At 50.5% G+C, this 25,685-nt stretch overlaps 1 protein-coding gene across 1 annotated transcript; it reads right to left on the reverse strand.

The window, feature by feature from the left end:
- Positions 1-1,371: 1,371 nt before the first annotated feature.
- On the reverse strand, positions 1,372-25,685 carry QPRT (quinolinate phosphoribosyltransferase). The gene is made up of 4 exons (XM_010387820.2): positions 25,512-25,685; positions 3,503-4,038; positions 1,722-1,853; positions 1,372-1,650 (listed from the first exon to the last, which is right to left on the reverse strand). The coding sequence occupies exons 1-4, from the start codon at positions 25,522-25,524 to the stop codon at positions 1,432-1,434; spliced, it is 900 nt and encodes a 299-aa protein (XP_010386122.2). The 5' UTR covers positions 25,525-25,685; the 3' UTR covers positions 1,372-1,431.

Raw genomic sequence — 25,685 nt, forward strand, 5'->3', positions numbered from 1 at the left:
GGAATGTGACTGGGTGCTACACGCATCAGCTAACAGAACAGAAAGTTTTGCAATGCTTTTTCATATAATGTCTGGAATTTACAGATAACACAAGTAGTTTAAGTCAGGAGTTGATATTATTATTGTTACTTTTTTTTAACTACCAGGGCCGGGTGGTGGTGCCAGGGTCTTCTGGCTATTTATCTTACTTCTGTATTTTTTTTTCTAACATTTTGCTTTCTCTCTTTCCTCCTGTCTTGTAAACTAGGCAAGGTTGGGGGAGGAGGGCAGCAGGAGGAGTAGTGGTCTCCTTCCTTACTGTGGGACTGGCCCCTTTTGTTTAGGGTATCACCAAAGGCAGCGTCTAGGTCCGCGCAGCGTCTCTGCCCAGCGAACCTCCGTCTGCTGTGCATTCAGAGCCGGGTCATGCTGGTGTTTGGTTCAGGTTGGGTGCATGAAGGGTGCAGGATGGCTTGTCTGGGGCTTTTGCCTGCCTTTCTTCCTTTCTTTCCAAACTTCCTTTCCCTCCCTCCCTCCCTCCCTCTCTCTCTCTTTCTTTTTTGGAGACAGAGTGTTGCTCTATCACCCAGGCTGGAGTGCAGTGGCATCATTAGCTCACTGCAACCTCCACCTCCTGGGTTCAAGCGATTCTCCTGCCTCAGCTTCCTAAGTAGCTGGGATTACAGGCACATGCCACCACACCCAGCTAATTTTTCTATTTTTGGTAGAGATGGGGTTTCACCATGTTGGCCAGGCTGGTCTCAAACTCCTGACCTCAAGTGATCTGCCCACCTCAGCCTCCCAAAGTGCTGGGATTACAGGTGTGAGCCATCGTGCCTGGTTGTCCTAGGTAACTTCTGACATTTGCTGACCCCTCACTATGTGCTCATATCACCACAGAACCCCATGTGGTTGATCCTTTATTAGACCCATTTTACAGATTAGGAAACTGAGATGAGCAGAGGTGAAATCAGCCCTGCCGGGTCACAGGAGCAGCAGGTGGCAGAGCCAGAGTTGGGCTCAAGCTAATGCCAAGTGTTCCCCATTGGCCACTGACCCTAAAGATGTGTGACCCAGGCCGGGCGTGCTGGCTTATGCCTACAATCCCAGCACTTTGGGAGGCCAAGGCGGGTGGATCACGAGGTCAGGAGATCGACACCTTCCTGGCTAACACAATGAAACCCTGTCTCTACCGAAAATACAAAAAATTAGCCGGGCGTGGTGGTGGACGCCTGTAGTCCCAGCTACTCGGTATGCTGAGGCAGGAGAATGGCCTGAACCCGGGAGGCGGAGCTTGCAGTGAGCCGAGATCGCGCCACTGCACTCCAGCCTGAGCGACAGAGCGAGACTCCGTCTCAAAAAAAAAAAAAAAAAAAAAAAAAAAAGAGATGTGTGATCTGGAGGGTCCTCAGGAGCCACGTTAACCCATGGCTGGTGTCATCCTCTTCCGCTTTAGGACCAGTGGATTTTGGGCACTGGAGCCGCCTCTTTGGCAAACAGCTTGAGGGAGAAATCAAGGGCTGGGGCCGCCTGGGTCAGCATCCCCATGGAGATGACGTCTATGTGCGGCCCACAGAACTGAGGGAGGTTGTCCAGGGTGATGCCCCCACTGGCTTCCACCGCCACACTTGGGAACTGGGCCTTCAGCGCGGCAGCCGTGGGGTGCAGCTCCTGCGGGACACAAGCGGAGGGGAGGTAAGAGCCCACCACAGACCCCTCCCAGGAGGCAGAACCCACCTCACCTTCGGCTTGAAGTTGTCCAGCAGGACAAGATCGGCACCCGCCTCAGCCGCTTGCACTGCCTCCTGCAGGCTGCTGCATTCCACCTCCACCTTCAGAGCGAAGTCGGCCGCCTGCCGGGCCGCCCGCACCGCCTGCTGGGCAGCCGGGAGGACGAGGGTGAGGACTGGGCCCAGCACCTGGCACTGGGGCGCAGGGAGCCGGGAGGGCAAGGGTGAGGATAGGGCCCAGCACTGAAGCTGGGGCCCAGGGAGCCAGGACTGGCATTTGAAAAGCTCCGGATGGACCATGAGCTTGGGGTTAATAAGGAAACCAGACGTTGGGGTTTTGTTTTGTTTTGTTTTTGAGACAGGGTCTCATTCTGTCGCCCAGGCTGGAGTGCAGTGGTGCAATCATAGCTCACAGCAGCCTCCACCTCCTGGGATCAAGTAATTCTCCCACCTCAGCCTTCCGAGTAGCTGGGACTACAGGTGCGTCCACCACACCCAGCTAATTTTTTTTATTTTTAGTAGAGACGAGGTTTCACCATGGTGGCCAGGATGGTCTCTAACTCATGACCTCGTGATCCGCCCGCCTCAGCCTCCCAAAGTGCCGGGATTACAGGCGTGAGCCACCGAGTAGCTGGGACTACAGGGGCTTGCCCACAAGCATGGCTAATTTTTTCATTTTTTGTAGAGACAGAATCTTGCTATATGGCCCAGTCTAGTCTCAAACTCCTGGCCTCAAGTAATCCCCCTACCTGAGCCTCCCAAAGTGCTGGGATTACAGGCATGAGCCACTGAGCCAGGATGTTTCATTGTAGGCTAAAATGACCACTTTTGTGGGTCAAAAAGCGGATGAATATCAGCAATATTTGGCATTTGGACCTGAGTTCAATTTGACTCAAAATATTAAAATTAGAAGGGGTCTTTAAGGACATTTCACAGATGGGAAATTAGGTGCAGAGGGCTAGAGAGATGGGCTCAAGGCTGTGGTGCCAGTGACACTGGCTTCCCCCAGGTTGTCCTTTGTTCTTAAACATTACACCACGCAGCAGCAGAACAAAGATAAAGAATCAATTCCAAAACCAGGTGCGGTGGCTTATGCCTATAATCCCAGCACTTTGGGAGGCCAAGGTGGGAGGATCTCTTGGGTCCTGAAGTTTTAGACTAGCCTGGGCAACACAGTAAGACCCCATCTCTTAAAAAAAAAAAAAAAAAAAAAAGGCAGCTGGGCAAAGGTGGCTCACGCCTGTAATCCCAGCACTTTGGAGGCCAAGGCAGGTGGATCACCTGAGGTCAGGAGTTTGAGACACGCCTGGCCAACATGTTGAAACTCTGTATCTACAAAAAAATACAAAAATTAGCCGGGTGTGGTGGCTGGTGCCTGTAATCCCAGCTACTCGGGAGGCTGAGGCAGGAGAATTGCTTGAACCCGGGAGGTGGAGGTTGCAGTGAGCCGAGATTGTGTCACTTCACTCCAGCCTGGGTGAAACAGTGAGACTCCATCTCAAAAAAGGAAAAGCAAAAATTAGCCAGTGGGGTGGAGCATTCCTGTATATCCAGCTACTGGAGAGACTGAGGCCCCGTCTCCAGAAAAAGAAAAGCAAGCCCAGCTCCACATTTAGCTTAGCTGGATGAGCTCAACTGAGCCCAGCTCAGATGGAGGAGCTGAGGTGGGAAGAGTCTTGTGTTGCTGACTCCAGGCCATGGCTGTTCACCAGGTCATGGCTGGAGGCTCTGGGGAGGGGAGGGGAGGGGTGTGCTGAGGGTGAGGTTGGACCAGGGACAGGCAGGACCAGCACCTTCTCCACACCACCGGCGGCCACCACATGGTTGTCCTTCACCATCACCAGTCCTCCCAGGTCGTAGCGGTGCGAGGCGGCCCCGCCCACCAGGAGCCCATACTTCTCCACCAGCCGGAAGCCTGGTGTGGTCTTCCTGGTGCCGGCCACGTGTCCAGTCCAGCCGGCCCCCCTGGCAGCCTCCACTGCAGCGGTGGCAGCACTGGCAATGCCACTGCAGCAGGCCAGCGTGTTGAGGGCCACCCGTTCCCCCAGCAGCAGGCAGTGGGCAGGGCCCCGGACCTCGGCCACTCTGGCCACCGGCACCAGCTTCGATCCCTCAGGGAGGAACCAGGAGACTTGGCAGTTGAGTTGGGTAAAGATGGCATCGAAAAAAGGCTGCCCTGCCAGTACCCCAGGGGATTTGGCCCACAGCACCGCCTGCGAGGGGCCTGCCCCGCTGACCAAGGCTGCGTAGTTGAGCCCTGGGCAGTCCTCTCGGAGCCAGCTGTCCACCAGGGCTGCCAGGGTGACGGGCGGCAGCAGCAGTGCCAGGCCTGGGGGGAAACAGAGAACAGCTGTTGAGTTTGGCTGCCTCTCCTGCTGTCTGGGATCATTGTCAAAATATTTAACAACCAGTGAAACTGGGCACTGGCCCATCAGCCTCAAGATCTAGGGGTTCCAGTGGAGGGGCTGCAGTGAGGAAAGGAGGTGTGGGGGGAAGGGGGGCTGTGGGGGCGAGGATTGGGGAGTGCTAGTGGGCTGGACGAGGTCACTGGGCACCTAGTCAAATTTAAACTTCTGGGCCGGGCGCAGTGGCTCACTCCTGTAGTCCCAGCACTTTGAGAGGCTGAGGTGGGCGGATCACGAGGTCAGGAGATCGAGACCATCCTGGCTAACATGGTGAAACCCTGTCTCTACTAAAAATACAAAAAAATTAGCCAGGCATGGTGGGGGGCGCCTGTAGTCCCAGCTACTCAGGGGGCTGAGGTAGGAGAATGGTGTGAACCTGGGAGGCGGAGCTTGCAGTGAGCAGAGACTGTGCCGCTGCACTCCAGCCGGGGTGACAGAGCCAGACTCCGTCTCAAAAAAAAAAAAAAAAAAAAAATTAAACTTCTGGTCAGGTGCGGTGGCTCATGCCTATAATTCCAACACTTTGGGAAGCCGAGGCAGGCAGACCACTTGAGGTCAGGAGTTCAAGACCCACCTGGCCAACATAGTTTCTACTAAAAATACAAAAATTAGCCAGGCGTGGGGGCGGGCACCTGTAATCCCATCAGTTTGTTTATCCAATATCACGAGTTGCAGCATTCAAATTCACTTTTTAAAAAAATCAGTCTGGCCAGGCGTGGTGGCTCACGCTTGTAATCCCAGCACTTTGGGAGGCCATGGCGGGCGGATCACCCAAAGTCAGGAGTTTGAGACCAGCCTGGCCAAAATGGTAAAACCCTGTCTCTACTAAAAATACAAAAATTAGCCGGGCGTGGTGGCAGGTGCCTGCAATCTCAGCTACCCGGGAGGCTGAGGCAAGAGAATTGCTTGAACCTGGAAAGCGGAGGTTGCAGTGAGCCGAGGTCGCACCACTGCAATCCAGCCTGGGTGACAGAGCAAGACTCTATCTAAAAAATAATAATAATAAAAATAAAAAGTAAATAAAATGAGGATGATGGGGCTGGGCACAGTGGGTCATGCTTGTAATCCCAACACTTTGGGAGGCTGAGGCAGGTGGATCACCTGAGGTCAGGAGTTCAAGACCAGTCTGGCCAACATGGCGAAAACCTGAAAAAGAATTAGCCGAGTGTAGTAGGGCATGCCTGTAACCCTAGCCACTGGGGAGGCTGAAGCAGGAGAATCATTTGAACACAGGAGGCAGAGGTTGAAGTAAGTTGAGATCGTGCCACTGCACTCCAGCCTGGGGTGACAGAGCAAGACTCTGTCTCAAAAAAAAAAAAAAAAAAGGATGATGATGGGAAGGTGGGGAAGGTTAATGGGTACAAAAAAAAAAAAATAGAAAGAATGAATAAGACCTACTATTTGCTAGCACAACAGGGTGACTACAGTCAACAATAACTGTGCATTTCAAAATAACTGAAAGAATGCAGTTGGATTGTAACACAAAGGATAAATGCTTAAGGGGATGGACACCCCATTCTCCATGATGTAAATTTTTTTTTTTTTTTTTTGAGATAGACTCTCACTCTTGTTGCCTAGCTGGAGTGCAATGGAGTGATCTCGGCTGGCTTCAACCTCAGCCTTCTAGATTCAAGCGATTCTCCTACTTCGGCCTCCGGAGTGGCTGGGGTTACAGGCGCCTGCCACCACACCCGGCTAAAATTTGTATTTTTAGTAGAGACGGGGTTTCACCATGTTGGCCAGGCTGGTCTCGGACTCCTGACCTTGTGATTCGCCCGCCTCCGCCTCCCAAAGTGCTGGGATTACAGGTGTGAGCCACTGTGCCCGGCCTAACCTGATATTTATTTATTTATTTATTTATTTATTTATTTATTTATTTATTTGAGACAGAGTCTTGCTCTGTCGCCACTGTGGTGCCTGCAGTGGCCTGGCAACTGCAGAGGTGCAATCTCGGCGTGAGCCACCGTGCCTGGCCCATGATGTTATTATTATGCATTGCATGCTTTATCAATATGCAGCCGGCCGGGCGCGGTGGCTCAAGCCTGTAATCCCAGCACTTTGGGAGGCCGAGACGGGCGGATCACGAGGTCAGGAGATCGAGACCATCCTGGCTAACACGGTGAAACCCCGTCTCTACTAAAAAAATACAAAAAACTAGCTGGGCAAAGTGGCGGACGCCTGTAGTCCCAGCTACTCGGGAGGCTGAGGCAGGAGAATGGCGTAAACCCGGGAGGCAGAACTTGCAGTGAGCTGAGATCCGGCCACTGCACTCCAGCCTGGGCAACAGAGCAAGACTCCGTCTCAAAAAAAAAAAAAGTACCCCATAAATATATACACCTACTATGTACCCACACTTTTTATATATATATATAAGGATGGTGGACATGGGGAAGGTCCCTTACGCCCTAGGCATAGCCCGAGATGGGCCCTGCATGGCTGTGGGCAGAGGCAAACCCAGGCGCGGTGCAACAGCGCCATCTATCTGCGGGGTGAAGACCTGCAGCCTCATGGGCCTTCACCATCCGTGGACTTGGCTTCCCCTTGAGGGGGACACAGAGCCAGCGAGGGTGTCTGATTTAGCGCGCACACACGTGCACGCACACGCACACGCACATGCACGCGCACACAGCACACTTCTGCTCCAAGTGGAAGTGAAGGCCAGACATCCTGGCTTGGTCTCTCCGAAGCAGGCCCTCTCTTGTCTACTTCCCCAGAGCCAAGCTGCTGAGTCTCCACTCACCCCACCTCCCCTCCGAGCCACAAGCCTCCTTGACTGCACCGGGCTCTCCTTCGCCACGTTCTCTCCCACATCTGCCCCAGATGGCTCCTGCCCCTCCACTAAGAGCCAGCTGTACTGAGGCTGGGCGCTGTCTCTGTTGGTCACATCCAGCTACGAAAAAGGCCTGGGAGCAAACGGCAGGGAGTGAGAGCCTAATCCCCCACTCCCACTCCATTCAAACTAGGTGCCGTGCAGTGGGGCGATCACGACTCACTGCAGCCTCAACTGCCCAGGCTTAAGCAATCTTCTCGCCTCAGCTTCCCGAGGAACTGGAACTACAGGCGGACAGCAACCATGCCCGGCTAATTTTTGTATATGTTTTGTTGTAGAGATAGGGGTCTCCCTATATTCCCCAGGCTGGTCTTGAGCTCCCAGGCTCAAGCAATCCTTGCACCTCAGCCTCTGAAAGTCCTGGGATTACTGTGCCAATCCTGATTTTTTTTTTTTTTTTTTTTTTTTTTTTTTGATCCAGAGTTTCACTCTTTTGCCCAGGCTGGAGTGAAGTGTGATCTCGGCTCACTGCAACCTCCATCCCCCGGATTCCAGCGATTCTTCTGCCTCAGCCTCCCAAGTAGCTGGGATTACAGGTGCCCACCACCACGCCAGGCTAATTTTTGTATTTTTAGTAGAGACAGGGTTTTACCATTTTGGCCAGGCTGATCTAAAACTCCTGACCTCAGGTGATCTGCCCGCCACGGCCTCCCAAAGTGCTGGGATTACAGGCGTGAGCCACCACACCTGGCCAGCCTGATTTTTTTTTTTCTTTTTTTCAGGCTGATTTTTTAGAAGTGAATTTGAATTCTGCAACTGGTAAGTATTGGGGAAACAACCTGTGATGCAGGCTGGGCACCAAGGTTCACGCCTGTAATTCCAGCACTTTGTGAGGCCAAGGTGGGCGGATCACAAGGTCAGGAGTTCAAGACCAGCCTGGTCAACATGGTGAAACCCCATCTCTATGAAAAAATACAAAAACTAGCCAGGCGTGGTGGCACGCCCCTGTAATCCCAGCTACTCAGGAGGCTGAGGCGGGATAATCGCTTGAATCAGGGAGACGGAGGTTGCAGTGAGCTGAGATCATGCCGCTGCACTCCAGCCTGGATGACAGAATGATAATCCATCTCAAAAAAAGAAGAAACCTACTACTGATACACACAATAGGGACGTGTCTCAAATGTATCATTCTAACTAAAAGGAGCCAGATCCAAAAGGCCGTATGATCCCATTCATGCAGCATCCTGGGAAAGGCAAAACTGTAGGCACAGAGCAAATCAGTGTTACCTGGGGAGTGGGAGGAGTTGACCACTGAGATCTGGTGAGGTTGCAGGGAAAAAGGAACACTTATACACTGTTGGTGGGAGTGTAAATTAGTTAAACCATAGTGGAGGAGAGTGCAGCAATTTCTCAAAGACCAAAAACCAGAAATACCATTCGACCCAGCAATCCCATTACTGGGTATATACCCAAAATAAACCATTCTGTTATAAAGACACATCACAGCACTATTCACCATAGGAAAGACATGATTCAACCTAAATGCCCATCAGTGGTAGACTGCATAAAGAAAGTGTGGTACACATACACCATGGAATACTATGCAGCCATAGAAAAGAATGAGATCACGTTCTTTGCAGGGACACGGATGGAGCTGGAGGCCATTATTCTTAGCAAACAAATGCAGGAACAGAAAACCAAATATCACATGTTCTCACTTATAAGTGGGAGCTAAATGATGAGAACACATGGACACATAGAGGGGAACAACACATAATGGGGCCTATCAGAGGGTGGAAGTTTGGAGGAGGGAGGAGATCAGGAAAAATAACTAATGGGTACTACACTTAATACCTGGGTGACTAAATAATGTGTACAACCCCCATGACATAAGTTTACCTATGTAATAAACCTGCACATGCATACCCCTGAACTTAAGATAAAAGTTAAATTTAAGGCTGGGCATGGTGGCTCACGCCTGTAATCCCAGTACTTTGGGAGGCCAAGGTGGGTTGATCACCTGAGGTCAGGAATTCAAGACCAGCCTGTCCAACATGGCAAAACCCTGTCTCTACTAAAAACACAAAAATTAACCAGCTGTGGTGGCAGGTACCTGTAATCCCAGCTACTTGGGAGACTGAGGCAGGAGAATCGCTTGAACCCAGGAGGCAGAGGTTGCAGTGAGCTGAGATTGTGCCATTGCAATCCATCCTGGGTGACAGAGCGAGATTTGGTCTCAAAAAAAAAGTTAAATTTAAAAACAAACAAAAGGCTGGGTGCAGTGGCTCATGCCTGTAATCCCAGCACTTTGGGAGACTGAGGCAGGCGGATCACCTGAGGTCAGGAGTTTTAGATCAGCCTGACCAATATGATGAAACCCCGTCTCTACTAAACCCTGTCTCCACAGGCATGGTGGCATGCGCCTGTGATCCCAGCTCCTCGGGAGGCTGAGACAGGAGAATCGCTTGAACCCAGGAGGCAGAGGTTTCGGTGAACTGAGATTGCACCATTTCACTCCAGCTTGGCCAACAAGAGCGAAACTCAATCTCAAAAAAAAGAATAAAAACAAACAAAAAATTAGCCTGAGGTCAGGAGTTCAAGACCAACCTGTCAAACATGGCAAAACCCTCTCCCTACTGAAAACACAAAAATTAGCTGGGTGTGGTGGCGGATGCCTGTAATCCCAGCTCCTCGGGAGGCCGAGGCACAAGAACTGCTTGAACCTGGGAGGCAGAGTTTGTGGTGAGCCGAAAAAACGCCACTGTACTCCAGCCTGGGCGACAGAGTGAGACTCTGTCTCAAATAAATAAATAAATAAAGTAAGTTTGATGGGCTCACTCGGACAGAGGTTCTGTTTATAGCCAAACCTCACTCAGGTTCCCCCAGCTCTTTTCCAGTTAGGCCTTGGACTTCCGTGTTTACCTCTGCATCGTCCAATTTTCGCAAGAATCCTGCTGAGTCAGCTTAGCCAGTCCTTCATCCTCCACATCTGATTGCCCCTTGAACCCTGATGGGGGTCCTCATCCTCCACCCTCCCCCAGGCGCTGTCTGACCACCTTGGCCTGCCTTCAGCAGGAATCCCTTTAGGTTTTTCTTGCCGGAATCCCCCCAGCCCCCAGTGCTTTCTCATGGTAATGTCCCATCCACTGTCCCCCACTCTGCTCGTTGGCTATAACCCCATGGTGTACTCAGAGTTCAGCCCAGTTCTGATCTAAGGTCACTCTTCCCCTACAGCAATAGTCTGGAATGCAATATGTTTTAGTTATTTTAACAACTGTCTAGTTCTGGTTTTCTTTGATCACTCTCCTGCTGAAAACTGACCTTTCACGGTTTCAGTTCCAGTTCTCTTGACTTTTTTCTTTCTTTTTGAGACAGAGTGGAGTGCAGTGGTACAATCATGGCTCACTGCGGCCTTGAATGCCTGGGCTCATGTGGTCGTCTCACCGCAGCCTCCTGAGTACCTGCTCCACCATGCCAAGGTAATTTTTTAAAAAAATTTTTTGTAGAGACAGGGTCTCAAACTCCTGGCCTTTTAAACATTTTTTTCTTTTTCTTTTTCTAGAGACAGAGTCTCACTTTGCTGCCCAGGCTGGAGTGCAGTGGCATGCGATGGAAAAGGGATGGAGCCCCGAGCTTTGGCAGTAACTGTAGACTTACTGCAGCCTCTGCCTCCTGGGTTCTCCTGCCTCAGCCTCCAGAGTAGCTGGGATTACAGGCACGTGCCACCATGCCTGGCCAATTTTTGTATTTTAATACAGATAGCGTTTCACCATATTGGCCAGGCTGGTCTTGAGCTCCTGGCCTCAAGTGATCCGCCCGCCTCGGCCTCCCAAAGTGCTGGGATTATGGGCGTGAGCCACCATGCCCAGCCTCCAGCTCCTGGCCTTGTCTTCCTCCCACCCTGGCCTCCCAGAGTGCTGGGATTAACAGACATGAGCCTCCACACCTGGCAACTTCTTTCCATTTTTCACTGATTCTCTGACACATCCTCATCAGCACCTGCACTGTGCAGGGTGTTAATAATTGCTAGGCATGAAGGCAACAGCATGGGCAGCTCTTTCTCTTACCTGTCAGGCCTTAGCCTATGCTGTTGCAGGACTGTACCTCGGCCTGGAAGGCCCTTCCCTTGTCCCCAATCTCCCCCTTCAGCTCTTATTCCACTTACAGGTCTTCCCTTAAACATCACTTCCTCAGCAGGGGCCTCACAGACACTCCACCCCCCATATTAGATCCTGGTCCCTCTCTGCTTCCTGTTCTTCCCCCATCATCACAGTCTACAGCTGTTTCCTCTCAATGGGCAAAGACTGTGTCTGGCCATTGAGTTTTCTGCTATATTCAAGCACTTTGCATACTGAACCATACAACCATTGCTGCTTTTATTGGTCAAAACGGCCAAATATTGGCAATTTTATATTGTTTAGCTTCATAGTATGCGAGCTAGGATACTTACCTATCAGAGAGGTCGCATAGCACAGTGAATCAGAGCCCAGGCTCTGGGACCGCACACCTCAGGTCCAGCCCTGGCTCTGCCACTTGTCACTAAGTGATTGTGGACCAGAGACTCAACCCTCGGGGGCCTTGGGCTCCTCATCTGTGACAGGGATGACAATAATGACCTCCTCGTGCTGTTATAAAAACAAGAAAGTGGCTGGGGGCAGTGGCTCATGCCTGTAATCACAGCACTTTGGGAGGCTGAGGCGGGCGAATCACCTGAGGACAGGAGTTCAAGACTAGCCTGGCCAAAATGGTGAAACCCCATCTCTACTAAAAAAAAAAAAAAAAAAAAAAAAAAAAAAAAAAAAAAAAATTAGTCGGGCGCCTGTAATCCCAGCTACTAGGGAGGCTGAGGCAGAAAAATGCTTGAACTTGGGAGGTGGAGGTTGCAGTGAGCCAAGATTGTGCCACTGCACTCCAGCCTGGGCGACAGAGCAAGACTCTGTCTCAGAAACAAAAAACAAAAGACTATATTTGAAAGCCCTTAGGAACACTGTCTAGCACAGGGTAGGCGTGTTCGCTAAGAAATGAAACGTTTCTCAAGTGTGGTGGACTCACAGAATAAATGACTAGGTGTCTCTGAGGATGGGTGAGTGATGTTTGCCAGGCAGAGGTGTGGGGTGGGGCCGACATTTGGGGCTGAGAAAACTGATCTGTTCACCTGCAGACAGTGGCGGGGTGGGGGCAGTGTGAGATTTACAGGTGACATGGTGGGAGAGGAGGCCACAGGGAGAAAAAACTAAACTATTTAGCTGAGGAATTTGCCAGATCGCAGGAGCCATCATAAAATTTCATGTTATTGGCCAGACACAGTGACTCATGCCTGTAATCCCAGCACTTTGGGAGGCTGAGGTGGGTTGATCACCTGAGGTCAGGAGTTCGAGTCCAGCCTGACCAACATGGTGAAACCCCGTCTCTACTAAAAATACAAAATTAGCCGGGCATGGTGGCACATGCCTGTAATCCCAACTACTCAGGAGGCTGAGGCAGGAGAATCGGTTGACCCCGGGAGGCAGAGGTTGCAGTGAGCTGAGATCCCACCACTGTCTTCCAGCCTAGGCAACAAGAGCGAAACTCCATCTCAAAAAAATCTTTTTTTCATTTTATTTTATTATTTTTAAGTAGAGATGGGGGAGGGGATCTCGCTATGTTGCCCAAGCTGGTCTTGAACTCCTGGGCTCAAGCAGTCCTCCCACTTCGACCTCCCAAAGTGCTGGGATTACAAGTGTGATCCACCATGCCTGACCCATCACCGAATTTTAAAAGAGATTATAGTTTTACTCCAGAAAGGTCACTTCAGCCACCAACTGGAGGCAGATTGGAAGGCAAAAGAAGGCTGAGGTAGTCTTGGCCAGACAAAAAGTATCTCTAAATTAAACATTTTTTAATCAAAAAAATAAAGTTAAAGAAAGTTTCAAAGACTCTTAAGACATATACTAACCAATCACAAAGTGTAGATTCTGCTTAGATCCTAATTCAAACAAACCAGCAAATTAGGCTATTTATGAAACCATTGGAATCTGGACATTGACTGAATGTTTGATAATACCACGGAAAGTTTTAGAGTTTAGTTTTGACAACAGTATTGTGGTTGTAGTAAAAAGAAAAAGTCTTTATCTTTTAGGAAAAAAACATGCTGAGTCTGGGCACAGTGACTCACGCCTGTAATCCTAGCACTTTGGGAGGCCAAGGCGGGTGGATCAAAAATGTTAAAAAATTAGCTGGACATGGTGGTAGGCACCTGTAATTCCAGCTACTTGGGAGAGGAAGGCAGGAGAATCGCTTGAACCTAGGAGGCAGAGGTTGCAGTGAGCCAAGATCACACCATTGCATTCCAGTCTGGGTGACAAGAGCGAAACTCCATCTCAAAAAAAAAAAAGAAAAAAGAAGAAAAACATGCTGAGATGTTCACATATGAAAAGATTTGAGCCAGGCACGGCGGCTCATGCCTGTAATCCCAACACTTTGGGAGGCTGAGGTAGGAGGATCGCTTGAGGCTGGGAGTTTGAGGCCAGCCTGGTCAACACAGCAAGACCCCATCTCTAAAAAGAAAAAAAAAAAAAAAAATTTAAATTAGCCAGGTGTGGTGGCACACGCCTGTAGTCCCAGCTACTCCACAGGCTGAGGCAGGAGGATCACTTGAGCCCAGAAGTTGGAGGCTACAAACAGTGAGCTATGATCATGTTACTGCACACCAACCAGCCTGGGCGACAGAACAGGACCGCATCTAAAAAACAAAAGAGGCTGGGTGCGGTGGCTCACACCTATAATCCCAGCACTTTGGGAGGCCGAGGTGGGGTGGATCACCTGAGGTCAGGAGATTGAGACCAGCCTGGCCAACATGGTGAAACCCCATCTCTACTAAAAAAATACAAAAATTAGCCGGGTGTGGTGGTGCGGGCCTGTAATCCCAGCTACTGAGGAGGCTGAGGTGAAAGAATCACTTGAATTGAGGTTGCAGTGAGCCATGATTGTGCCACTGCACTCCAGCCTGGGTGACAGAGCGAGACTCTGTCTACAAACAAACAAAGAGTTCGAGAGCTGGTTTGCTTTAAGATAGTACTGGAAGGAAGAGGGAGGGAGGGTGAGACTGGGCTAGCCGCACATTGACGTTTTTTGAGGTTGGTGGTGGTTTCGTGGGGGTTCACCATGCTTTTCTATCTACTTTCGTGTATGTTTGAAATTCTCTATAATAAAAAGTGAGAAAAATAAGGAAAGGAGAGAGAGCGGGTCCCCACTTGAGACTGAGTCATGGAACGTTATTTTAGGGTGACATAGATTAAAAAACCAACAGTGTTTCTTTTCTGTGTGTTCACTCAACACAGAACGCTTCTGCGACCAGTGGTATGGCATTTCTTTTTCCCACATCAACCAATTCTCCGACAGTAGCTGCGTGTCCTACAGTTCACTTCAACTGTGACCATAACCAGAGTTAGTGCAGACTTCATAGCAAAAGCGCTCAGTCCCACAAGACTGTCCCCCACTTCAGACGTCAGCCTCAAGTAGTAAGAAATTCCCAGGCTACCCACAACTTCTGTGTGACTTGGCTACAAATCAGACGTTCCCATGACTCCTGCTTGTATTTGATCTTTACTAAAGCAGTGATCCCAGGAAAACAGTTTACTTACTATTGCTGGTGTATTACAACACTTTTTGTTTGTTTCGTATCGTTTTGTTTTTTATTTATTTATTTATTTTTGAGACAGAGTCTCACTCTGTTGCCCAAGCCGGAGTGCAGTGGCGCTATCTCAGCTCACTGCAACCTCTGCCACCCAGGTTCAAGCGATTCTCCTGCCTCAGTCTCCCGAGTAGCTGGGATTACAAGCACACGCCACCACACCCAGCTAATTTTTGTATTTTTAGTAGCGATGAGGCTTCACCATATTGGCTAGGCTGGTCTCGAACTCCTGACCTCAAGTGATCCACCCGCCTCTGCCTCCTGAAGTGTTGAGATTACAGGCGTGAGCCACCACGCCCAGGTTGTTTTGTTTTTTGGACAGTGTCTTTCTGTGTTGCCCAGCTGGAGTGCAGTGGATATTCACAGGCTCGAGGATAGCACACTACAGGAGCACTCTTGAGCTCCTGGGCTCAAGTGATCCTCCTGCCTTAGCCTCCTGAGTAACTGGGACTATAGGTGCGCTGCCACACCTGGCTGCATTGTCAAATGACACAAATGAACAGCCAGCTGGAAGAAATGCATAGGGCAGGGTACGGGGGAAAGGGCTTCCATGCCCTCTCCTGGGTACCACCCTCCTCCTGGCACCTTTATCTGTCCTATAACACAAGAGCTCTCCTAACATCTTATTTCAGGGATTTCTATGGAGGTGTCATCTCACAGGCGTGATAGTTAAATCAATCTCTAGCCCCTCTCCCCTTCCCAGAAGATGAAGGATACTGCTGAGGGTACCAAACTTCTAATCATTGCAGTAGTACCTCTCTGGTGACTGGCCCCCTTCCAGAAGCCCACCAAGAATCACCTCATTGGAACAAAAGACCCTCTGATCAGCCAGAAATTCCAAGGGATTAGGAGCTCTGTCAGGAACTTGGGTCAAAGATCAAGTATTAGGCCCAGTGTGGTGGCTCACATCTGTATCCCAGCACTTTGGGAGGCTGAGGAGAGGGAGTCGCTTGAGGCCAGGAGTTCAAGACCAGCCTGGCAACATGGCAAGACTCCATCACTACATAAATTTTATTTTGTTTTATTTTATTTTTTGAGACGGAGTTTTTGTTCTTGTTGCCCAGGCTGGAGTGCAATGGCGCAGTCTCAGCTCACTGCAACCTCCGCCTCCCAGGTTCAAGCGATTCTCCTGCCTCAGCCTCTCAAGTAGTTGGGATTATAAGCGCCCGCCACCACGCTCGGCTAATTTGTGTATCTTTAGTAGAGACGGGATTTCACCGTGTTGGCCAGGGTGGTCTCAGACTCCTGACCTCAGGTGACCCTCCCCCCTCGGCCTCCCAAAGTGTTGGGATCACAGGCGTGAGCCACCATACCTAGCCAACTACATAAGTTTCAAAAATTAGGCATCATGGTGGCTGATGGCAGTAATCCCAGCACTTTGGGAGGCCGAGGCAGGCAGAACATTTGAGCACAGCAATTCAAGACCAGCCTGAGCAACATAACAAAACCCTATATCTACAGAAAAATTAGCCAGGTACGGTGGTACACACCTGTAGTCCCAGCTACTCAGGAGGCTGACGTGGGAGGATCCCTTGAGCCCAGGAGTTTGAGACTGCAGAGAGCGGTGATCACACCACTGCACCCCAGCCTGGATAGCAAAGTGAGATCCTGTCTCAATTTTAAAAAACCAACGACGGCCGGGCACGGTGGCTCACACCTGTAATCCCAGCACTTTAGGAGGCCAAGGCGGGTGGATCACCTGCGGTCAGGAGTTCGAGAGCAGCCTCAACTTGGAGAAAGCCCGTCTCTACTAAAAATACAAAATTAGCCAGGCATGATAGTGCATGCCTGTAATCCCAGCTACTCAGGAGGCTGAGGCAGGAGAATTGCTTGAACCTGGGAGGCGGAGGTTGTGGTGAGCCGAGATCACGCCACTGCACTCCAGCCTGGGCAACAAGAGCAAAACTCTGTCTCAACAACAATAACAACAACAGCAACAACAACAACAACAAAACAAAGATCAAATATTAGAACAAAGGATTCTCCTTGCCCCTCTGTTGTTCAGGAAATTCCAAGGATTCCAGGAGCTCTATGCCAGGAACCAAGGACAAAGAGTAAAATACACATTTCTTATTATAAATCATAACACCATTGGGTAGGGCAGTAGTTCTCAACCTCTGCTGCACAATGGAATCATATGGGGGAGCTCCAGGCCCCATCCCTAGAGATTCTGATATAATTGGTCTGAAATATGGCAAAATAATTCCGGCCGGGCGCGGTGGCTCAAGCCTGCAATCCCAGCACTTTGGGAGGCCGAGACGGGCGGATCACGAGGTCAGGAGATCGAGACCATCCTGGCTAACATGGTGAAACCCCGTCTCTACTAAAAATACAAAAACTAGCCGGGCGAGGTGGTGGGCGCCTGTAGTCCCAGCTACTCGGGAGGCTGAGGCAGGAGAATGGCGTAAACCCAGGAGGCGGAGCTTGCAGTGAGCTGAGATCTGGCCACTGCACTCCAGTCCGGGCGACAGAGCGAGACTCCGCCTCAAAAAATAAAATAAAATAAAATAAAATAAAATAAAAATAAATAAAAAATATAGGTGGAGAACCGAGGCTCAGAAACATAAAGAGGAATTATCTAAAGAGTAGAGCTAGAAAATGATGCAGCTAGACAATGGTAAGTATGAGCCCAGGTCCTCCCATTCCATAGCTGGGTACTGTAGAACATCACAGCTGCTGGCTGGGCATGGTGGCGCATGCCTGTAATCTCAGCACTTTGGGAGGGCAAGGTGGGTGATTACTTGAGGTCAGGAGTTCGAGACCAGCTTGGCCAACATGGTGAAACCCCACCTCTACAGAAAAACACAAAAATTAGCCAGGCATGGTGGTACACGCAGCCTGGGCAACAGAGCGAGACTCCATCTCAAAAAAAAGAAAAAGAAAAAGAACATCATAGCTCCTGAGGCCAGACACGGGGGCTCATGCCTGCAGTCCTAGCACTTTGGGAGGCTGAAGCAGGAGGATCACTTGAGCCCAGGAGTTGAACACCAGCCTGGCAAACATGACAAGATCCTTATCTTAAAAAAAAAAAAAAATATATATATATATATATATTAGCCGGGCATGGTGGCATGCACCTGGGGTACCACCTACTCGGGAGGCTGAGGCGGGAGGATTGCTAGAACCCAGAAGGTTGATGCTGCAGCAAATCGTGATTGTGCCACTGCACTCCAGTTTGAGCAACAGAGGGAGATGCAGTCTAAAAAAATAATAATCAAATACATAAAATTAAAATTTAAAAGATTAGCCAGGTGTGACGGCATGCAGTTGTAGATCCAGCTACTCTTGGGAGGCTGAGGCAGAAGGATCACTTGAGTCTAGGAGGTTGAGGCTACAGTGAGCCCGGATCGCACCACTGCACTCTAGCCTGGGCAACAGAGTGAGACTCTGTCTCAAAAAAAAAAAAAAAAAAAACCTCAAAGCTGCTTCCATGTGCAGGGGTTCCCCTCTTTCCCCCTTCTTGGAGTTCAGTCTTTCTGATTGTCTAATAGAGAGGGGAACAGTTACACATTCCATGTTCTATTTGTGAAAAATAAATAAACACAACTGGGTGTTTTTTTTTTAAGGCCCTGACTCTCTCATGCATTTCCAACAAGAGGAATTCCTGTGGGTAGCTTTGAAAATACGGGGCTCCCCTAATTAGCAGCTGTTACTGAAAGGCACTTCAGAGAGGGGAAGCCACTTTTACAGCTGGCAAGGAGAGAGTTGGCCCATCAGAGAAATGCCAGGCAGGCTGCCACGTGCATGGAGGAGGCAGCTGCACCCTCCCTGTCCAGCGGCCTCCTAGCCTTGTGGCTGGACATGTAAAAGGTCTCCCAAGATGCCTGGACTTCAGAGATTCGAGTTTTATTCTGTGGGATGTAACCTTGATCCCTCAAGGCGATCCCTTCTTAATTGGTTGTCCAGAGTTAATAAAACTCTAATAAAATTGGCATATTTAAGGCTGGGCACAGTGGCTCATGCCTGTAATCCCAGCACTTTGGGAGGCCAAGGTGGGCAGATCACTTGAGGTCAGGAGCTTGAGACCAGCCTGACCAACATGGTGAAACTCTCTCTCTACTAAAAATACAAAAATTAGTCAGGTGTGGTAGCGGGCACCTGTAATCCCAGCTATTTGGGAGGCTGAGGCAGGAGAATTGCTTGAACCCAGGAGGCGGAGGTTGCAGTGAGTCGAGCCTAGGTGACAGAGCAAGACTTCATCTCAAAGAAAAAAAAAATTGGCATCTCTGCTCAGAGGGGATCAGGGTATCCTGGGATATTATTTGCCATCTCTCTTTTCAAATCATGTAAAGATACAGATTACTGACAACTCTGACATAATAGATAAAGATTTTCCCCCTCTGGCACTGTTGCTGTTCTATTCTGGATTGTTTACTGATTTGTTGTTGTTGTTGTTTACTGTTTTTTGTTTTTGTTTTGTTTTTAGAGACAAGGTCTCGCTCTGTCGCCCAGGCTGGAATGCAGTGGTGCGATCACGGCTCACTGCAGCCTCAACCTTTTGGACTCAAACGATTCTCCTGCATCAGCCTCCCAAGCAGCTGGGACCACAGATGCATGCCATCATGTTCAGCTCTTTACCGTGTTTCTATGCTACACCTAACCTACAGGCTGGGTGACTCCAGCAAGGCGCTAACCTGCCTGAGTGTCAGTTTCACATGGAAGTTCCAGGGCTGCTGGGAGGACCAAAAGAGGCAATTCACATAAAGCGCCTGAGTCAGTGCCTGGCCAGAAGCCTCAACCCAGGGGTCTGACTCTGGCAGCTCTGTTCTTCCATCTGTTCATTTGTTGACTCATTTGGCAAACACCAGGTGGAGACAGAGGCTGGTCAGCACCTCAGGTCCCGGATAAATGTCCTTTTCCCCTCCGTTCACTCCCTGGAGAAGAGAAGTGACCTCCAAATATGGCCAAATGTGACCGCCCTGCACACATATAGTAGAATGAGCCACAGAGTCTGAGTATGAATAAGAGCAGCCAGAAAGCCTGGTTCTGAGAATGGGCTGGAATTGACAGGAGAGGACGGCTCACCAAGCAGAGAGAATGGAGAGAGCACAGGTCAGGCAGCAGAGGCACAGGGCACATGCAGGTGACGGTGCCCAGTCTTGGGCATGGGGAAAGAAGGCCGCATCATAGGATGGGGCCAGACTGAGCAGGCCGTGGTTGAGAGGAAGAGTTAGGCTTCTCTCACTAGGCAATGGGAAGTCACTACAAAATTTCTATCAGAAGTCACATGATCAAAATGAACAGGGCTGGTCCAGTGGCTCGCGTCTGTAATCCCAGCGCTTCAGAAGGCCAAGGCAGGAGGATTGCTTGAGCCCAGGAGTTCAAGACCATCCTGGGCAACAGAGAAAGACCGCGTCTCTACAAAGAATTTTTTAAAAATAGCTGGGCATCGTGGGGCACACCTGTTAGTCCCAGCTACTCAGGAGGCTGAGGCAGGAGGATCTCTTGAGCCCAGGGATTGGAGGCTGCAGTGAGCCACTGCACTCCAGCCTGGGCAACAGAGAAGGACCTTGTCTCTTTGAAAAAAAAAAAAAAAACTTTGAAGTTTATTTGTTTATTTTATTTTAGTTTTTTGAGATGGAGTCTTGCTCTGTTGCCCAGGCTGGAGTGCAATGACACAATCTTGGCTCACTGCAACCTCTGTCTCTGGGGTTCAAGCGATTCTCCTGCCTCAGCCTCTTGAGTAACTGGGACTATAGGCGTCCACCACCATGTCCGGCTAATTTTTGTATTTTTAGTAGAGACAGGGTTTCACCATGTTGGCCAGGCTGGTCTTGAACTCCTGACCTCAAGTAATCCGCCCACCTTGGCCTCCCAAAGTGTTGGGATTATAGGCGTGAAGCACCACGGCCAGCCAACTTTGAAATTTAAACATTTAAACTGTGTCTGGAGTTCTTGATGGATACAAGATGGAAAGCTGTTGTGAGCCAGGGTGAAGTGTAGGAAAAGGCCACCTGGACTCCATATCCATAAGATGATGTGACTGACCCTGCTGCCCACACCTGACCCCTGGTGGACCACTCTGCCTCTGCCCACTGGCCTCACATTGGTATGTACCCACGCTGGACTCACCCGTCACTTCCCAGCCTCTGCCCCATCCCCTGGGCTCATCTCTTCTCTCCTGGGTCCATGATCCCAGCGCCAACCCTCCTGGCCCAGCCCAGAGTTCAGCATCAGCTGTCGTCACGTGCGTGAAGGCAGCAAGGAGAAGAAAGCTTCAAACAGGCTGCTCCCGCAGAGGGAGGGGTGTGGAAACAAAGGAAGAGGGTCAGGCGATGCCATGAAGGTAAGTCCAAGGAACATGTGGGGACTCTTTGGATCCTGGGGTACAAGGGAGAGTGAGTGGTCAAAGATGACCTTGAGGTTTCCAGTCTGAGTAGGAGGCTGGTGAGGCAGGAACAGAAATGGAGACATCAGGCCGGGCGCTGTGGCTCATGCCTATAATCCCAGCACTTTGGGAGGCCAAGGCGGGCAGATCACTTGAGGTCGGGAGTTTGAGACCAGCCTGGCCAACATGGTGAAACCCTATCTCTACTAAAAATACAAAAATTAGCCAGGCATGGTGGCACTCGCCTGTTATCCCACGTACTTAGGAGGCTGAGGCAGGAAAATCACTTGAACCAGGGAAGCGGAGGTTGCAGTGAGCCAAGATTGTGCCATTGCACTGCAGCCTGGGTAACAGAGTAAGACTCTGTCTCAAAAAGAAAGAAATGGAGATGTCAGAAGGAAAAGCTGGTGGCAAGAGAGGATTTTGAATGTGACACATCAGAAAGATGTCAGGTGGAAATGGACAGTCAGGGGTTTTAAAAACAGAACTGGAAACCAGGCATGGTGGCTCATGCCTGTAATCCAACATTTTGGGAGGCCAAGGCAGGTGGATCACGAGGCCAGGAGTTCAAGACCAGCCTGGCCAAGACAGTGACACCCCGTCTCTACTAAAACTACAAAAAAATTAGCCAGGTGTGGTGGTGTGCACCTGCAATCTCAGCTACTCAGGAGGCTGAGGCAGGAGAATTGCTTGAACCCGGGAGGCAGAGGTTGCAGTGAGCCGAGATTGTGCCACTGTACTCCAGCCTAGGCAACAGAGCTAGACTCTGTCTCAAAACAAATCAGAACAGAACTGAAGCCTGGGGAGGGCTCAGAACCGGAGAAACAAATGTGAGGAGCCAATAAAATCAATAGCAAAACCATTGCCAAGTGACAATTTTTTTTTTTTTAAATACAGGGTCTCATTCTGTTACCCAGGCTACAGTGTGGTAGCACAAGCATGGCTCATAGCAGCCTCAACCTCCCAGGCTCAGGTGATCCTCCCACCTCAGCCACCCGAGTAGCTAGGGCCATAGGCATGTGCCACCACGCCTGGCTTATTTTTGGATTTTTTTGTAGAGATAGAGTCTCACCATGTTTTCCAGGCTGGTCTCGAACTCCTAGGTTCAAGCAATTCTCCTGCCTCGGCATCCCAAAGTCCTAGGACTACAGACGTGAGCCACTGCGCCTGGCTCACCAAGTGATTTTTGTCTGTCAGGTGCCAGACACATGTCATCTCATTGAATCCTCACCACAATCCTATGGGAAGGCACACTCACACTTTTTCAATGAGGAAATCAAGGCACAGCAAGGCTAAGCATCTTGTCCAAGATCATAAAGCTAGCAGGTGGCAGGAATGGGACTGGGACCCAGGCATTTGACTCCAGGCTCATTTCTAAATTACACAGTGGGCCAGTCACAGTGGCTCATATCTATAATCCTAGCACTTTGGGAGGCCAAGGCAGGAAGATCGTTTGAGCCTGGGATTTCAAGAGGCTGAGGCGGGAGGATCACTTGAGCCCAGGAGTTCTAGATTGCAGTGATCCTGCCACTGCACTCCAGCCTGGGCCACAGAGTGAGACCCTGTCTCTAAAAAACAAAAACCCAACAGAAGAATTACATGGTGGGAAAGCCACAATGTGGGTATGTCATCCCTGAGCAACCCTGACATGTTTTTTCTTTTTAGAGGCAGGATCTCACTATGTTACCCAGGCTGGTCTCAAACTCCTGGCCTGCCTCAAGGTATCCTCTTGCCTCAGCCTCCCAAAGCACTGGGATTACAAGCGTGAGCCCCTGTGCCCAGCTTCCATCCTTGACTTTTTGAGGTTTTCATTTACTCTGTTAAGAATCTGGGCCGGGTGCGGTGGCTCACGCCTATAATCCTAGCACTTTTCGAGCCCGAGGCAGGCGGACCACAAGGTCAAGAGATCGAGACCATCCTGACCAACATGGTGAAACCGTTTCTACTAAAAATACAAAAATTAGTTGGGCGTGGCAGCACGTGCCTGTAGTCCCAGCTGCTTGTGAGGCTGAGGCAGGAGAATCACTTGAACCCGGGAAGCGAGGGTTGCAGTGAGCCAAGATCACGACACTGTACTCCAGCCTGGCGACAGAGTGAGACTCCATCTCAAAAAAAAAAAAAAAAGAATCTGGATCTGCTAGCCTGGCCAACATGGTGACACCCCATCTCTACTAAAAATACAAAAATTAGCCGGGCATGGTGGTTTATGCCTGTAGTCCCAGCTACTCATGAGGCTGAGGCAGGAGAATCGCTTGAACCTGGGAGGTGAAGGTTGCAGGGAGCAGAGATCATGCCACTACAATCTAGCCTGGACGACAGGGCAAGACTGTCTCAAAAAAAAAAAAAGAATCTGGATCTGATGAAAATTATGGATCTCCTTCCCAGAAAAATGCATAACTGTGTTCTCACAAAGACATGCAATTTCAAGTGCAAATTCTGGGGTTCATGAACTCCCCCAGAGCCCATCCATGATCCCTCAGTAAAGAATCCTGGCTCTGAAGGAATCAGGTCGAGACTCCTTAACATCTGCTAAGGTATTTAATCCTCATTACAACTCCATGAGACCAGTGCCACCAACTCCATCGTCCAGATGTGGAAACTGGGGCTTCCAGATGTGGAAACTGGTGAAAACCAGAGTTTCCACCGCTGCTGAGTGGCAGTCAGCATTCACATCCAGATTGGTGTTGTCACAAAAGAGAAAGACACAATGGAGATTAAAATGTGTTTGGCATGCATCCTGCATGGGACCCCCGAGAGCTGGTTCCACAGTGGAGCCAGAAGGACCGGGTGTATGGTGCCAGCAGGCACCCCAACGTGAAGGAAGGTCTAGGCACCCATGCCTCCCATCCTCTGTCCTCCCCACAACCTTGTGATCAGGGAACTTTTTTTTTCTTTTTTTTTTTTTTTGAGATGGAGTCTCGCTCTGTCACGCAGGCTGGAGTGCAGAGGCCCGATCTCTGTGCAACCTCCACCACTGGGGTTCAAGTAATTCTCCCTCCTCAGCCTCCCAAGTATCTGGGATTACAGGTGCGCACCACCACACTCAGCTAATTTTTGTACTTTTAGTAGAGACGGGGTTTCACCATGTTGGCCAGGCTGGTCTCAAACTCCTGACCTCAAGTGCTCCACCCGCCTCAGCTTCCCAAAGTGCTGGGATTACAGGCGTGAGCCACCGTGCCCGACCAGAGCAGGGAACTATTATTGTCATTTTACAGATGGAAGAAAACGAGGCTCTGAGAAGCTGGGACCCACCCACGGTCACACAGCCCCATCCCTGGTGGAGCCTTCTGAGTGCAGAGCATGGCCCCCTGGGTTTGTGCTGGTGGAAGTGTTTATTGGGTGCCAGTTTAGTCAGCCACCCCTGTGTAGGACACCTATGGAACACCATAGGGGCCCTCTGAGGAGAATCATCTCCTTATTGCCATTGTGTCCTCAGGCCAGTGAGCATGACTTGCTCTGTGGCTTTACACAGAATGCTCTGGGCTGAAACACTCCCTTGAATCTTTGGAATGTGACCAGACATCCTGGTTCCTTGTAAAACCCACTCCCACCAGCTGCAGCCCGATAAGTTCAAGATCATCTTAGTTGGCCTGGCATGGTGGATCATGCCCCTAATCCCAGCACTTTGGGAGGCCGAGGTGGGTGGATCACGAGGTCAGGAGATTGAGACCATCCTGGCTAACACGGTGAAACCCCATCTCTACTAAAAATACAAAAAGTTAGCCACATGGCGGCAGGTGCCTATCTCCCAGCAGGAGAATGGTGTGAACCCGGGAGGCGGAGCTTGCAGTGAGCCGAGATCACGCCACTGCTCTCCAGCCTGGGAGACAGTGAGACTCCATCTCAAAAAAAAAAAAAAAAAAAAAAAAGATTATCTTAGTAGTTAGACATATGCTTTGAGCTTAAAGGAAATTCACATAAACCCACCACTGCTATACATCTTTCAAATGACGCATGCACCCCCGCCTTCACTGTTTCACCCCGTACCATCTGCTTCTTAGATCAAAAGCTTGTACTCAATAAATTGTCAGGCAACCAGGGCTCTGCAGCCTTCACTTTAGCAACTGGCCCCCTGACCTGCTTTAAATCTTAACTTGTCTTTTCTCATTCCTTTGTGGCCACTGAACTTCAGGAATCCATGGTCAGGGGTTGGGCTGATCACCCCAACAGTTTGCATACAGCTCCCTCCAGGCAGGGAATCACGGGACTCAAGCCCCTCCCCCACCTGGCTACAGGAGGGACAGGACTTTGCCTCTGCTTCTCCCCAGCTACCAGAGAGAGCAGAAGTCCACGCTGCTCCCCCATCCAGCCTCCCACTTCCGGCCCCCACTGCCCCCAGGAGACGCCACCTCCTCCAGGCCGCCCTGCCCCCCTTTTCTAGGGCTTAAGCCCCTTCCTTCCCCAGAGCTCCTTGGGGACTCAACACAGGAGAAAGAAGAGTGAGAAGGGGCCTCTGGGGGTTGAGCGAGGCTGCAGGGACATGGGGTAGGTAAGGGAGTCGATGGCAGGACCAGAGGAGAGATGGCTCCAGAGGAGGTGATGAGGGGCTGAGACAAGCCAGGATGGGGGCAGGGGTAGGCAGTGGGGGGATGGGTGCAGGGACACCGCCGGGAGAGTGTCCCTTTACCTTCAGCGTCCATGGTGACTTGCAGCCGTCTGGGCTGGTGTATTGGCTGCTCAGGACCAGGGCTCCCAGAGGCCTCAGGCTGGGGGTGGGACTGTGGAGGAGGGGAGGGCCCATAGAACTGTCAGGCAGCCCTCCCCAGGCTCCCCAGGCCTGCCTCCTGTCCTCTGCCAGGCC

The sequence above is a fragment of the Rhinopithecus roxellana genome, chromosome 20, assembly GCF_007565055.1.
Source record: "Rhinopithecus roxellana isolate Shanxi Qingling chromosome 20, ASM756505v1, whole genome shotgun sequence".
Classification (NCBI taxonomy): Eukaryota; Metazoa; Chordata; class Mammalia; order Primates; family Cercopithecidae; genus Rhinopithecus; species Rhinopithecus roxellana.